Below are 16572 nucleotides of genomic sequence, written 5' to 3'. Positions count from 1 at the left end.
CTATGACAGAGCAATCCAGAAGCTGGAAGGAATTTCCACTAGGTATTAACATCCACTGGCCTGCCTGGAGCTATAGCTCAAACAAAGAGATTCTTGTTTTACATCTCTTTTGTTACGTTATGTAATCACTTCTGCTGGGAAACAGTGAATCAGTTCTTAATTAAAAGCTGTGTTTTTCATTTTCAGGGACCCCATGGACTTCCTGGACCAAAGGTAATCTAACAAATCCCTTGATTATTTGATTTCTGTTTCCTTGTTAATCATGGAGAAGCATGACGGAAGCATGTCTGTCCTGTCTTATTTACTTGTCAAGAATGTTGATAATCTTTAAGCCTTTAAGTATCCAGATGTTTAACTCTCACAACACAGAATGACTTAGAACAAATTTAAGTGATATCACCTGGAGATGAATTATTCCTCATTTTGCCTTTTTTTTCCTTGTTATTATGTAAGTTTCTGAAATCACTAATCATAATATACTCAAAATCAACCATTTAGAAGTAAATCTGATGGGATTCTCAGCCTAGTCCAGATGCCTTCCTGTTATCATATCTTTAGTTGTACATTTAGATGTTATTGATACTTCTTGCTTGTCATGTAGCAGTACCGCATCTAAATGCTTTGACTGTCCAGCATCTTAATTTTGTACTCCCCTGAGGGTAGTGGCCTAGAATGGAGTGGGGTGTATGTGTGCTAGACTGAGATTACATCATATACATTGAGATACACACATATACTCTGAATTAACAAGAGAACAATGGAGAATAGCCCCTCCTTTTTAGCATCAGTGCAGCATGTATTGTGAAGACGGTCTCTCCACCTGTTCTCTGCTTTCGTGTAAACCAAGAGGACGCCTTGGAGGATTGGAATGAGCCCTGAAAGACAGTCTTCTTCTTCCAGGGGACATGCACGATAAGGAACTATATTCTAATCTCAGCTCTGCCCTGACATGCTCTGTTACCTTGGGCAGATTATTTACCCTCTCTGATCCTTCATTTACTCAACTAGGTAATTTACCACATAGGGTTGTGATGATTTAATAGCAAAATATCTGGTGCAGTTGTTGATAAGCACCCATAAGTGCCATTAGTTTTTGGTAACTTCTGATTTGACTCTCTGTTCTGAACAGAAAAATTTAGCTAGTCCTAAGGCTGTTTTAGAGAAGGTTCAAGTACCCTTGAAAGCTCCTCAGTAATGAGTTGGTGCGTTTTAATGGTGAGGGGTGAGAGAACACATAATGCAATGTTGGCATAGGAGTCAGAAAGGCAGCCCACCCTCTCCTCTGGCTCACCCAGCTCTAGCAGTGGCAGAGATATCTGTTGGACTCATGAACCCTGAGTTCCCTTTTCGAGGTCAGGCAGGTGACTCACCCAAGCACAGGACAAGTTCATGCCTCTGTATTCTTTGTAGAATACCTTACCTTCTGGTGAGGCCAGTGAGTGGTAGTGTCTCAGAATCATGGATTATAATTTGGGATAAGAGCATTGTTCTGGGGGTCAGAAGAGAGAGCCCATCTACTGTCTTTGTAATCTTAGTAGTTATCTAACTTCTCTGGGCCTCTTGTCCCACTCTTGGCTTCTCCTTGGATGTTAAGGCACCCCTAAAGATCAGCCCAATCATATTAACTCAGACTAAAGCCATTAAGACTGTGTTTTTAATTCCTTGAGTGATTCAGATATCCCGCCATTAGATTAATAGATGCCCAAGATTCTTTTGATATCTAAAATGCAATGATCTTTTTGCCTACACTTAAACTGTAATTACACTTAAATCATAGACTTCAGAGAATTTTTATAAAGTTTCAAAGGCCTCGTAGAATACCTATTCTAATTCCTTGATTTTATAGATGATAAACTATAGGCCCAGGTAATTTACCCCAAATTACACTAATTAAATGACAGGTCTGGGACAAGAATTTAGGTCCATCATTGAAATTTGGTACTTTTGCCACTGAATTAGACTGTTTATCAACTCACCTTCTAAGTTAATGACCAGTCCTATCAATACATGATTCCTCACCAAAGCACTTCACAGCCTACCAAGGCTTTCCTGCTTACCCATCACCTCAAGACCACTTGCTGAAAGACCACACACATGCAAAGCCGGGCATCTCAAGCTTAGGCCAGCTAACTGAAGGAGACTATTGAGCCTCGGCCTTGGCCTCACATGAACTCTAGCTCTGTGGCATACCAACCATTTGGACTCCCTGGAGTGGAAGCACTGTGATCATCCTATCTTTAGAATCCCAAAATTTCATTAGGTTTTGCCCAAATGTGTTCATTCCTTTGTGACCCCTTTGAAAGTTTAAATATGTAACATGGTACTAAGGGTGATCTGTTTCCCAGCATTTCCCGATGAGAGGAATCATCTGGAAGGCTTATTAAAAATACACGTTTCCTGCGCTACTAAGGTCTACATGGTGCCCCAGGCTCTTTCTGTTAAACAAGCACCACACTGATTTCATCACCAGACAAATGGGGAAAGTACCACCCTCCTGCCATGTAGACATAGCCTCTCCTCCCTCACCCCCCACCCAGAAAGACTCTATAGGGCTTTGAGACTGAAATAATCTTCAAGGCTTTCAAATTTTCTTGATGAAGTTAATGTCTGTGCTTAAAAGTTAAAGAGTGAACCAGTTAAACTCTATTTCTAACACCCTGCTGCTGCTGATAGAACATAGGTGTACTGTATTCTTAGATTAAAAAACAAACAAACAAACAAACAAAACAACAAAAAAACACAGAGTCAACAAAATTTATCACTTCCCGTAGCTTTTGTAATGTAACCCTAAACTAAATTCAAACCTTCCTCATTCAAACATTGGGCAGATGAACTTAGTACATGTAAGTTCTGTGATCTTCATGTTTTCTTCTGGGATTGGCTATTTGCTGTCTACTCTATTGATTAATCCAGGTAGGGACCTGACTTGGCAATGTCAGTGAATGAGGACTCACTAAATGGCATCACTTCAAACATCAGCGGCTATATTTTTAGCTCATTCCCCTGGGCAAAATGCTTAAAGGCTTAAAATGTCTGTGTATAACACTGTCCTGCATATTCCAGTTTTCCATTGCAGCAGAGTGGGGTTTTTATTACTGAATCTCCTTCGGCATCCTCCACTGGTTGTCTCTGATTTGCTTGGTCAGAACAATGGGGCACAACACCAAGTTCCTTGGTATACAACTGAAAATTTCAGGAACTCAGTTATATATATTTTGATTCTAAAGAACATACTTTCTAGGGTGTTTTGTTTCCTAGAATATCATTTGTCCATTTCAGTTTATTAATTTTGTCATGTTTTAGAAATTAAGTTTGAACTGATACAAGACAAATCTAGCCTGACTCAGCTGTTACCTAAAACTGGAATCTGCAACCATTTCCGAGACTGGCTCTCTTCTCTCATAGCTGAAACGCCCGTGATAGCAACCAAAATTGGCATTTGCTTTTGCATTTAGGGTGAACCAGGGTTAAATGGTGTTAAAGGATTGAAGGGTGAACCAGGTCAAAAGGGTGACAGAGGACCCCTTGGTCTTCCAGTAAGTAAAGAAAACTTTCCATTTCAGTGCAAATCTCAGACTTTTCTTTCTACCTTAAGCAACTACTCTGGTTTGCTTGGCAACTACTAATAGTTGAGCTGTCTGTAATTGGAGAACACATTACGTTTCTTAGTGCAGAGCCCAGCCCAATTTCCTTTCCCAACGTCTGCTCTTCTGTAAGAGGAAGACCCCATACACACAATGCCATCACTGTTTTGTCCTTCGATTACATACATGCCAGCCTTCCTCTGTTAAAGCTGACAATTCTCCTCCCATCACCCTCCTCTTTACAAACGTACTGTGCTCCTAATTTCTCCCAAACTTTTTTTTATAATTTAGTGCAGTTTTAAATTCTCCTTCAATTTTTTTACTCCTTTGATACCCAAACTGTAGCCCTCTGTTGGTGGCAGGTGTGCAATTGGCCATTGTTGATGGCAGGAGGTCAGTGCTGTGGCTCCTCACATTAATCAGTCATATCGAGGTCTAAATGTTGTATGTTGTTTGTTTTGGAAATGCTCTCTTAAGAGATTATTGTGGCAATAGTGGATAGGATGGGAGAAGTATTTTGCAATTGTTTAGAGATTTTTATTTTTAAGGAAAAAAGTGGATTTTTTCCTTTCCTGCACCTCATGCCAGTCTTCTTTCCACAACTAAAAAGATATTTTTTTTAAATGGTTATTGACTATGAGGTTGTAGTTTCAAGCTTTTACTATGCTGTCTATTCAGTGAATGCCAACAAAAGTCAATAAAGAACATTATAAATTACATGATTAAAATGACATAAAATTGATAATAGGAAATAATTTATACACATATTTTACACATAAAAAATTGTGTTATTAATTACATCTGAAGCATAAAATGGGAAAATAGTTCTGCAATCTTGCCAAGAGAATTTATAGGGCTAAGGCATTGTCTTTCCTAAATACCTCTTCATCTAATCAATTTTTTAAAGGACTATAAATAAATATTTGAGTTTTGAGATACAAATGCCATATCAAAGAAGAAATTGTGCTTATTCTTGAAATAAGCATTGAAAATGTCATCTTTTAATCTTTCACTGGAGCCCAAGGTGAAGAAAAGCATGCGTTGGGTTGGATTTTTAAAACATTTCCCATCCAGACTTTGCTGCAGTGATTATTTGATTACTTCAAGTGAGTCAAGGAACAGTTTTGTTTGGGACAGTTATTTTTTGTTTGGACTCATGAGCTATTTCTGGCTTTTTCCTGTTCCTAGAAGTCCCTCTAGTGGTGACTAATGTGAACACAGTAAGAACAACCCAGAAATCAATGACTGTTCATGTAAAAGCCACAGAGTCATCTCGACACGTTCAAGTTCTGCATTTGTCATTCATAAAGGCTATTTTAACAAGCAAGACTGGAGTTCTTTTCTTCTCCTCTGAAATGCTATCCTTGATTGATTATTATCATGAGACCTTTCTTAAGAGATCGGCCATTATTTTTTCTTCAGAATTTAAGAAAAATATTGTGAATAGTACAATCTTTAGAAAATGAATTTCTTATGGATATTAGCAGCCTGTGGCTGTTACTGTAACTACTTTCAAGCCCACTCCACGAACCTCATTACCTTGATTTCTAAATAAGAATTTGCCAAATGGAAATGTCATAAAAATGCCATCGTCTATGGGGGTGTTTATTGTCCTGTGTTTTGTTTTTTTGTTTTTTTAACTAACAATTTGTAGCAATGTGATATTCATCCCAGAACCCTGTGACTATTATGTTGTTTGAAGTGTTACACTTGTTCACTGGTACCTCATACTAATCTCTGTTCTTGTCATTCGTGTTACACCCACCAACCCTGCTACCAACCAAATCACACAGGGAGCATCTGGCTTAGACGGAAAGCCAGGAGCCCGGGTGAGTCAGTGCCTCCTCGTCTTGCTCCAGCGCGTTTGTGGCTGTGAATTCTGTGCTTCGGACAGACCCTTTCGGCTCATCTGTTCTCATTAGGAGAGGAGGGTACCTAGGATTGGGGTAAAACAAGAAGGTGGACAAAGACAGTGGCAGAAAAGGGGAAGGTGGACAGAGCATGGGCTGCAGCTCTGTGGGACGTACAGCCTTAACTACAGAACATGTTTCTGAAATGGGAGCTCAGGTCTGGATTACCTGCTAGGTGACAAGAATAGCCAGTCTAATTGGCATCATTGTCTCAGAAGCCTGGCAGATTTCTCCATAACCAGTGACATTTCCTGTAATTCCAGGAGAGAGGCCCTCTGACGGGATTAAAATAATGTGGATTTATTTTAAGTTGCTTTTCCTTTTATGTTTATGTTCATATTAGAAATGTACCTTCTTCATCGGACTAACTTTCAAATCTTTGTTCATCGAAATGAATTGTCTGTCTTCTGTTGTTGTCTCTTTTCTTTGGCTCTTAACAGCTCCATCTCTTAAATGTCAGCCGCAGGGACTCAGGCTTTACAAGTCTCCTGAAGATGAACTTTGAGTTCAGGCAGCAAAAGATCAGTTTAAGATGGTGAGAATTCACCAACATTAGAATGAACTTAAAACCCTGAGTTACTTCAGATCACAAGGCTGTAAGAGAATAAGCAAGAACAGTAGGAGAGAAATAAAAACACTAAAAAACGTGTGCTGAATTGTTCCATGTGCAGATTTTATAACAAATTCTTTGCAAATCTAAGCATAGTCTTCCTGAAAATGAGCCAACGTACTTGAAGTCCTTGCTACAATTTTAAAGAATCAAAAGAAATGTTAGCTCTTTCGTTCTAAAAACCTTCTCCAGGCAGCCATTGTTTTCCTTGGACCTCAGTGATCCCATATTCATTCAGATATTATCTCGTGGGCCACAGAAATCCTGAACCTAAACTAGGAGGCCAGAAGGCAGTTTTGCCGTTAAGTCATCAGCTGCCTGGTTTGTGCCTTGTAAGCCTAGTGGCTTCCGCCACTGCCGCAGGACCTGCAGCAATAATTCCTTCCCTCGAAGCCCCCTGCCGCTCCGCATGGAGCTCAAGAAAGTTTGGTTTGAACACTGTTCTCATTTAGTTTTGTTCACTTGTGTAACTGTTCAAGCCTCTGAGGCAGCTGAAAACAAGGCTTGGGAGCATGGGTGGCCAAGGAGAGGAGGGCTGGCAGTGGGGAGTGGAGAACGAATGTGAACAAGAGGTGGTGTGAAGGAAAAACAGCCGCGGGTTTTTCTAAGATGGGGGAGGCAGAGTGAAGATGTTCCATTCAGTCAGGAAGGAAATGTGTCATTAAATATGATCTACAGCTTTTTGTGTGGGCCCTTCATGGAAACAGGCAGTTATATATCTCATCCCGTTTGCATGAGATTCTTGAAAACCACTGGCCTGAAAGAATCCAGTATAAAGCACTTTGAAAGGAGATGAGTTGTCTTACTGACATTCTTGGGCGTCATTCGCCCAGGAAAGTCCTGGATACATTATAACTGCTTTTCGTATAGCCCTGGGATATGTCTCATATTGTCTTATTTTTTATCTCTTTTTAGGGTACAGATGGCCCTATGGGACCGCATGGCCCTGCAGGTCCCAAAGGAGAAAGAGTAAGTTGCTCCTGAGGTTACTAAGCTGTGACCTGAATAAGAAACTAAAGTGTGGCCTTTTCATTTTACTTGAACTTCCCAGAAGAAACCAAGGGCCATCTACTCTTAAATGAAAATAGATATGATCATAAGTTCTATTCAGAGTCTTCACTCTGAGAGAGAGATCAACAGAGTATAACATGGAATATGGCTGCCCTAATAGAACACAATGCATACATTTGCATAGCTGACATGAATAGCTCAGAACCCGTAAGGAAGATATTTTTACTTAGCCTTAACCCCGTAAATAGAAGTCAATAGGGCTAACATTTCCACGACTGCATATTCTGGCTGATAATCTTTCATAGAAAGCTATTTTATTTCATTGAGAGTAAGATATAACTTTCTAAAGAAAATGACCAAAACCTACATGTTCTTTTCCACACAGTTATACATGCTGCTGTTTAAAACAAACAAAAAAAAGAATAGACTGTCTTCCTTTAGCCATACGGAAATAATTTCAGTGCATTATAAAACAAAAACCTTTCACTAACCTCTCTATTGCTAGGCCATGTTTCCATATCCTTGGGAAGAAAAAAAAAAAAGTCAGAGTGGAAGATAAATATCTGACACACAAAAATGTGCTGCCGCATCAGCAGCTGGTCATCTGTCTGGAACTCCTCTCCCGCGTTCTGTTTTTCTCCCACTTTTCCTTTTCCTCACCTTGGAGCACTTAGAAGTGTTTGTGTGTCTGAGTGGAATTGTGTCATCAGTTCCCCCACCATCCAGGATGGAATGAAAAGAAAGTATCCTAATAGCGAGGGCTTCAAAACGTTGGAATAATTCATTTGTGGTCGTTTAAAACTAGAGAGCATTTCATCAATCTGGGATAATTTGTCCACATAGTGACTTCTTTGATGTACATCCCAATTCCACGTTCTATAAATTGAATTCATTCAATAAATATCACATGTTACAATGTATAAAACACAGTGCACTTTCAGTATGAAATGGAAACACACTCCTTTTTATGTAAAGTCTATTTTGCTCCAATGAATTAAATGCCATTATAATGAACTCCTCATCTAATGATCTTTTACTAATACACTAAATATATTTATTCAGTACTGTAAAGGAAGCAGCTATTTTCCCTGATCTAGAAGAGCTTACAGCCTAATTGCAGAGGAAAAAAGACCCCTGAGAAAAATAACCAGATAATGAGGCCACAGTGAACACAGATAAACCCAGGCTGTCCATACAGCAATAAGGGAAGCTGGCTTTGTCCAAGAATGCTTCTAGAAAGAAGTGACTCTTAAAGGCATAAATAATCTGAATCTGCAGTTACCTTTATTTGATCTTATTTCTAAGATCAAGCCAATGACTTATGAAGCTCTTCTTAATTAAAAATATTTAAAAGCGAAGAGCCTCCACTGCTGACCCACTCAAGCACTGTGTCAAGAAATTCAGTACATGTACTAAAAATGGAGCAGCAAATCTCAAGTAGTCTTTTGGCAGGAGGCCCTGGGGCTCAAGAGGGTTTACCATTTGGTAAATCAGCTGCTACTTCCGATAGCTCCACAGTGTCACAAGAGTATCAGGTCTCGGCCCTGGGGCAGGATTAACCAGGAGAGCAAATGAAATCTCTAAGAATTTCTGAAGGCATAGTTGAAGTCAAATGGTGTGCAGTGTAAAGTGTTACACTTGTATTTATTTACTCAGCACGTTAACTATCTTAACTGGGTCCGATATCAGTACTCCCTAAGTGCCCCTCACCCAGAGTGCTAAACTGGAGTGTGATGCTCAGTGTTAATTGATTGAGGCGCCATCTGGACTGTCTGTCGTGAAGAAGTTTCAAATTTTAAAGCGGGAGGAATCAGGAAAGGGGGCCATTCTAGAATAATTTCTTAGTGTAGACATGCAAATGAGAGAGCCCGAATGAAATTAGACCAGCCTACCGGAAGCCAGACATCTGACAGTGTTTTTCAGAAACTGTCAGATGCGTGACTGGCACCCTTAGTATTCCGCTCGTCAAGCTCGCCGAGGTTCCTGCCTTCCGCTGATTTCTTCATCTGGCCTTGTAACTTCTTCGGAACTCTGCAGAAGTTGCTAAATTGGAGAGGTGCACGTCTTTTTTATTATTATTATTATTTAATCCAGGAGAAGAAGTTGCACATTCCAATCCCTGTGTTGATATTTCACTCCTGAACGTTTTCAAACTGAGACCATTAGGATGCTTTTGACTCTAAATAGCAGCCCCCAACTCAAAGTACAGTGAAGACATTTACTGTTTTATATAACAAAACGTTCAAAGAAGGGCTCTCGGCTTTGCTTCTGTGCCCTTTCCGCCTGCTGGCCTTGTCTTCTGACCACTGGCAAGCAGGTTCCCGTGTGCTGACATCCCCCCTCCCCCCCAGGAGCCATGGCAGAGAACACACAGAGACCTTCCCCTCCCACGCCTCTTTCCTTAGCAGTGAGGAACGCTCCCCATAGCATCCCAGCTGACTTCCCCCACACCTCCTATCCACTTCTGAAGCAGTCACTGCTGAGAGAAGTGGATTGCTATTAGCTTAAAGCTATTATTTGGGGAGGCCAATTCTATACAAAAAGTTCCACACACAAATGTTTGAGTGACAGCTTAATTCAAATAAGCCATGGCATATTCACTTTAAAAACAAAATAAAGCGGAAGTGCTCAATCAGAGGAGCAGGAAGGGAATAGGTATATCAAAATAATCTTTGGAGCTTTTTCAAACAAAACCTACTCTAATCTGTTGAATTTTTTAAACTAGATCTACTCCAGGTTATGTGAACCCTCCTTTTAAACCCCTACCTCCCACTACACATACCCACACCACCACCACCACCATTTTAGAAATCATAAATAACATACCAGCTCAAAATGAAATAAATTTATTTTGAATTAATTTGAGTTGCCGAGCCTTTTTTTTATTAAAAATAAGACCTCTAATTGTATAATAATGATAGATACTATTTATGGGACATAGTGAATTTCATATTTTATAATCAGAAAAATTCTTATTGAATATGTATTATTTTTCCTATTTAATAGCCAATGAAACTCAGGCACAGGAAGGTTAAGAAAATTACCTAAGCCTTGACGGGGGTGGCTCAGTTGGTTGAAGTGTAGTCTACACCAAAAGGTTTCAGGTTCAATTACTGGTCAGGTCACAGACCTAAGTTCTTGGTTCGATCCCTGGTCAGGGTGCCTACAGGGAGGCAACCAATCGATATTTCTCTCTCTCATTGATGTTTCTCTTTCTCTTCCTCTCTCTCTAAAATCAAGAAAAACATAACCTTGGGTGAAGATTTTTTTAAAAAAAAAGTTACCTAAGGCCATACAGATAGTTCGTGACAGGACTGGAATTCAAATTTAGATGTGTTTTATTTCAAAGCCTGCCACTTTCCTGAAGGCAAATGCAGCGCTTTCAGTAATACTGAGTAAAAGTTCAAAAGCATTGATCATATTTATTTTCAGTGGCCTCCCTATTCTTTATGTGTTTCTGGGTGACCATGCTAATTAGCTCCACCAATCCCTAAGTTTAGATTAAAGAAGAATGTTAACAGGGACTTTAAATTTGCTCAAATGGGAATCTGGAGTATAGACAAACACAGCAAAATACATGGATCTGCATTCAGAGTGAGCAGCTGAACTTGGCACTTTACTCATGAAAAAGAGTTGCTAACCTTTGAACTTCAGAGGTGTGATAAAAGAAGGTAACATTTTCTGTCTGACCACTCACATAAACATCATCGTGACTCCTGAAGTTTTCATGCTAAATCCTGACAAACACATTAATTTTGAAGATGGGGGCAGAAGGGGTCTTTTACTTGAAATGCAGAATATCTTTTTCTCTGTCATTGTAATTATTTCCTATTCATGGGACCACCTCCAATTACACTTATTCTTTATAAGCATTCAAGATTATCATTTAATCCTCGGCTGTTTTTTCTCAGTGGTTAGAGCACCAGCCCATACACCAAAGGGTCAAGGGTTCAAGTCCCAGTCAAGGGCATGTAACTGGGTTGCAGTTTCAATCCCCAGCCTAGTGGGAAGCAACCAATCAATCTGTCTCCTCTCTCTCTCTCTCTCTCTCTCTCTCTCTCTCTCTCTCTCTCTTGCACGTACATTCTCTCTTTCTCCCTCTCCCCTCCTCTCTAAAAATCAATGAAAAAAATATTCTTGGGTGAGGATTAACAATAATAAATAAGTAGTAACTTAAAATAATTAGTAACAAATAAATGTTTCACATTAACGCCCAAGAAAACCGAATACAGCATCCTAGACACGCTGGTCCTTTTGCACAATTGGGCAGTGGAAGTCTTATGCTCTTTCTAAGGTGATTTAAGAAAATCATCTATGTAGATTACTTTTACTGTATCATTGACAGAAATTCTGGAAGAGCCTGAATCTTTGGTATTTTGATAGAATGATAATTCAAACAGGAGCTTTACACACAGGCCATTCGGGCACAGGTGTGAATATTGGTGTTTGTGTCTGATTTGAACTTTCTACCTTTTTAGGGTGAAAAAGGAGCTGTGGGAGAGCCCGGACCCAGAGGGCCCTACGGCCTGCCCGTGAGTCCTCTGTCTGGTGTGCGGTCTGCACCTTCAGCATGCACAGACCACCTGCCACTTAACCCTGCCCTTGTGGGACCAACTAATCACATTACAGGAGCAAGAACAGTCCACTAATTCTCTACAAGTCCAGTATCACCATGTCTTCCAGAGATAGGTCACATTCATGTCATCCTCCCACTCACGTACAGACACCTGCCCTCACACGTCACAAGACTGAGAGGATCAGAGTCACCTAAAGGTGGGACTCCCCCTGTCCAGTGACGCCTTGCCCCTACTATCTGACTGGACGCCCGTGATTGGCACTTCTTTGGAAGGTCACTGTACCAGAAGTGGGTGTAGGAGCTTTATTTAAAACAACTTCCTGCAGATTTTATCTGTTCTCATACGTTACTTCCTAAAACCACTCTTGCTAATTCGTCATTTCTCGAATTGACATTATGATGACTCGATGTCTCTGATCCCTCTGTTACTGTCATCACAGGGGATCTGGAACATAGGATGTGGATAAAAATTCTCAATGACACAGACTTCAAATTGAGGCCTCGGGTTTGCTGTAGGACATTATCTTTGGGATCATCACAAATGATCCCATGGGGTAGGGAAGGACTACAATAGAACTGTAGGCTTGGATTGAGGTTTTTAACCCCTATGCACGTCCACATACCCTGGACTTTCAGTTTTTATGAACTGAAATAATAAACTAAAACCATCGTAGCTTCAATGCTGAAAGAGAGGCTGATTTTAAAATAGATTGAAGGTGAAGGCTGATTTTTAAAATAGATTTCAGTTGACGGAATCAAAGCAACCTCTTAGGAACTCTGGGTGGATCCATTGTGAGACACAATAGGCCCTGCCCCGGGCATCTGCGCCGTGGGCGTGCGTTTATCCTCCTCGCACAACAGCCTTCTGGCCCCTTTTATATTTGGGGATCATTCATTTACAGTTTACTTAAAAACGGTGCTTTAAGGTGTGACCTTCACACCCTCAGTATTTATAGACAAGGTGCACGCTAGCCAAATCCAAACTATATTTAACAACAAAGTTTCCACATTTTTTACTCATGTCTGAGCTAACTACTCAAAGAATTAAAGCAGCGTTGATTTGCCTCCTTTATGAGCACTGGTGTGTTTTTAAATCAGCTAAATGGTTTTTGCTTTCAACTTAACTCCTGAATTGATAACTTGGATACCAAGCATTCAACTTCAGCAAAAAAAGCAAACTATTTAACCTGATATATAAGAAAACATTTTCATGACTCGTAACAGCAACATTAACAGTCATTTCACTTGATTTAGTGGGAAAAAAAAGTGTAATACTAATCAGTAGGGGATCTTTTTCACATCTGTGAAGTAGTTCTGATAGCAGTGTTGCATGTCCAGGCAGCCTTAACGAAAACGGTAGCCTATTCATGAAACCTGGGAACACTAATATAGCTACTGTGGTTCTTTGGCAGGGGAAAGATGGAGAGCCTGGTCTTGATGTAAGTAATACATGCAATGAACATCTTCCTGCGATAATAGATGCTGATGGTCTCCATCAGTAACAGCAAGAATACTTCTTATTGTTTCTGTACACATAGATATGCACACAACAAAAATTGCTATGCATGTAAACAGCCACCTAAACGACACCATGAGTGTTTGCATAAGGTAAACATAAAGGGGAAAAGTAATTATCTGATATAAAATTAATAGTTGATAGTTGATAGTGCCACTTTAAAATACTTTCCCAAATTAGGGACACTCTCAACATTTGTATTTGAACCACTTATTTTAAAATATGCATAAAATCCAAGTATCTTTCACATGCTACCCTTAGGTAACGGTGTAGTATATCTATTCTCAAAGCTCTTATGCCATATTTTTTAGCTGAAAGTCCCTATTTGTCTTACAATTCTATAAATATAAAGGATCTCAAAAGTAAATGCCTCTTGAAATGAGCACTGTTCATCCTGTATTAGGTGAATAACAACAATAGCAAAAGCAATCGTAGTTACTGTTCAGCTTGTTACTGTTCAGTTATTGAGCAGCTTGTATGTGCAGACAGAATTCTGGTACTTTATTTCGTCGCACTTAATGCTCACACCAACAGTTGTGTAGTAGATATCATTAACCCCATTTTAGAGTCAAAGGACTAACATGCTGAGGTACGTGATCTGCACAGGGCCACACAGAGCAGTGAGCTCCCCAGGGTTCAGTCGAGGATCCTGATATTCTCTCCACTGCACATTTCCTGGGAGAAAAGGCAAGAAACCTATAGTATGTAGATCATTGACGTGTTAGTAGTAAACTAATATTCCTAAGTGCTACTTTCTCTGAGAAAGTTTTGAGATTGTTGGCATGCCTTTTCCCTGTATATCTGTTTCAGAAACATGCAATTTTAAATGTATTTTTTCAGTTTGATTTTGCCACAGTTACATCAGTAGATCTCTCTGGTTTGCTTTTTGTCCTCTAGGGCTTCCCTGGTCCACGAGGCGAGAAGGGTGATCTAGGAGAAAAGGGAGAAAAGGTGACCTCTGCCTTTCAGCATGTGCCTGCCTGATCTCTCTCATGCTGTCCGCTTTGCTTCCGCTATGCGGGTCTTTCCTGCGTCTACCCCTGCTCCGTCCTGTGCTCCAAAAACACGCTGATGCCTGACCTGAGAACTCAGCTCTTCACAGGGGAAGGAAGAAGGCTGCGCCACTAGAAATAAGAGCACTGTCTAGTATGGAAGAAAACATTATAATCCCCAGATAGCCAGGCTACTATTTTTCAACTACCTGACACCAGTGTGTTGAAAGATGTAATGTGCAGGGATTCTTGAAAGTGAAAAAACAACAACAACAAATTTATTACACATTAACGTAAACTGAAATAGCACAAATCCGTAGTGATTTTCTGGCCAAGCTCGCCTAACCCAGTAAAGCCTCAGTTATCTTCGGAGCGTTCCCAGGGAAGGGACAGGAGATATGTTCTGTAGCTTGATTCTTTAACTGGACACATAGAAGGCAAGCAGTGTGACTGATAAACCCCAGTGAGTCCATTAGGCAGCTTTTGGGTGCTGTAGATATTTTTAAGTGACGATGTTGGTGTATTTTATGAGGTTGAGTTTAGGTTCTATCTCAGGACCCTCAGCTCCAGAGTACATAGGAGCCAAGATCAAGCAAAAGGGTTTTCTGTCTGAAAGTAAAATTTAGATGATGGATTTTTAAAATCATGTTTTCCCTTTCTCTCCCCTTTGCTTAGATCTTTGAAGAATATTTTTTTACACTGGACACAGCAAAGGAAGCAAACAAAAACTCAGCCCCCCAATAGAAGAGTGAAAATCTTAAAGTGGCCAAAGTTGCACTTTCACAGTTCAATTTTAATTGCGCGTTTACAATTCAAATGTAAATTGCACTTTCACAGTTCAGTTATATTCCTAAGATTAAATCTTGTCCTGATCTATTGAACAACACACTGTTTCAAAACCCTAGAAATTTTCTTTAACAGTGAAGTTCATGGCTTTTGAAAAGCAAGGCCAAGTGAGAGCTGTCAAAGAAAGAGAGGTGTGGAGACTGCTCTGGATTCTACAGGCCTCAAGTATGACTTAGAGTAGCTTCCCATTGGTAAGAGTCCATGTGAGCAGTTATGTAAAAAGCACCACCACCGCCGCCATCACGCTGATTACATGTACTGAGCACTTACGTGTTTTCCCAAAAGCTTCACATGTGACAGTCTTTTCATCCTCATAGCAACCCCCTAAGTTGGTGCTATTTTGTTCCCATTTCACAGGCAAGGAAACTGAGGCAAAAAAATAATTCTTTTATTCTGAATTACAAATTCTAACTATAAAATATAAATGTACTGGTATTTTAGCTCAAGGTATGTGTGCTTTAAAGATTATTGATTTTCTATTTACCTGGTGGGTAATATGAGTGCAAAATCTTACTCAAAAGTATGAAGATACTTACTTTAATGCTCTTTTAAACAAAGAAGAAAATACCAGCATTTTAACTTATGAAAACACTAAGCCACAAATGTAATCCTCAGAGTAATGTTAGTCACCCATACAAAATGTTTTCATGTTTCAGATTCCACGTATCGAAGTTTTATCTATAGGAAAATTAGATTCTAAATGTGAACACTTTATGTATAGCATTCTTTGACATGGGAGATAAATATTAGCAGGAACCTTTAATGTGCTCATACCCACATGGACAGATGGTTTTGTGTTATAAAACTATGTTGATTAATAATAACACTGATACATTGTTCTTTATACAGTCATGTCTGTGCCCTAGCTGGTTTGGCTCAGTAGATAGAGTGTCAGCCTGCAGACTGAAGGGTCCGGGGCACATACCTCATTTCAGGCTCCTCCCCGACCTAGCCCTGGTAGGGGCACATGCAGGAGGCAACCAATCAGTGTGTTTCTCTCTCATTGATATTTCTCTCTGTCTTTCCCTCTCTTCCACTCTCCCTAAAAATCAATGGAAAAATCTCCTCAGGTGGGGATTTAAAAAAAAAAAATCGTGTCTTTTTCATAATGCTTGAAGTTTACAGAAATATTACTGAGAAATTATTCCCAAAACCTCAGTCAACATTTGTATGGCAGCACTTTTTGGTTGATTATTAATATGAGTTGATTTACCAAACAATGAAGTGAATTCTAAATTAATAAGACCTAACACACCTGGTGTCAGTCACACCCACGTGAAGAAGAGTCCACTGCCTCCTGAGAACGCACCTAAAAACAAGTTTACATCCATGTTATGTCACGGCACTGAAGGTATTTGCTGAGGAAGTATGTTGATTCATCCGCATGAGTGAGGCAATTTACTCCCCAAAGTGCCTCCCAGCTTACTTCCTGTCACACCTGCTCTCATTTCACCCTGGCTTCTCAGGGCTTTGTCTTTAATCAAGATCAACTAAACCACGCAGAATTTCTCTTTCCCGAGTGTGAAA

The 16572-nt window shown here is 39.9% G+C and overlaps 1 protein-coding gene across 1 annotated transcript in view; it reads left to right on the top strand.

Annotated features, from left to right (window-relative positions):
• The window catches only part of COL25A1 (collagen type XXV alpha 1 chain), a gene marked incomplete at its 5' end in the record, with an annotated part of 476430 nt that extends 460347 nt beyond the window's left edge, over positions 1–16083 (top strand). The window contains 5 exons of the mRNA XM_081107901.1: positions 187–213; positions 7020–7073; positions 11594–11647; positions 13104–13130; positions 14105–16083. Of these exons, the coding sequence (XP_080964027.1) occupies positions 187–213; positions 7020–7073; positions 11594–11647; positions 13104–13130; positions 14105–14191 (249 nt within the window). The 3' untranslated portion in view covers positions 14192–16083. The remainder of the gene's footprint in view (positions 1–186; positions 214–7019; positions 7074–11593; positions 11648–13103; positions 13131–14104) is intronic.
• Between the last annotated feature and the right edge of the window lie 489 nt (positions 16084–16572).

Source organism: Myotis nattereri, assembly GCF_964212035.1.
Source record: "Myotis nattereri genome assembly, chromosome: 1".
Lineage (NCBI taxonomy): Eukaryota > Metazoa > Chordata > Mammalia > Chiroptera > Vespertilionidae > Myotis > Myotis nattereri.
The sequence above is the reverse complement of the archived record's forward strand: the minus strand, read 5'-3'. Positions and strand labels throughout refer to the sequence as shown.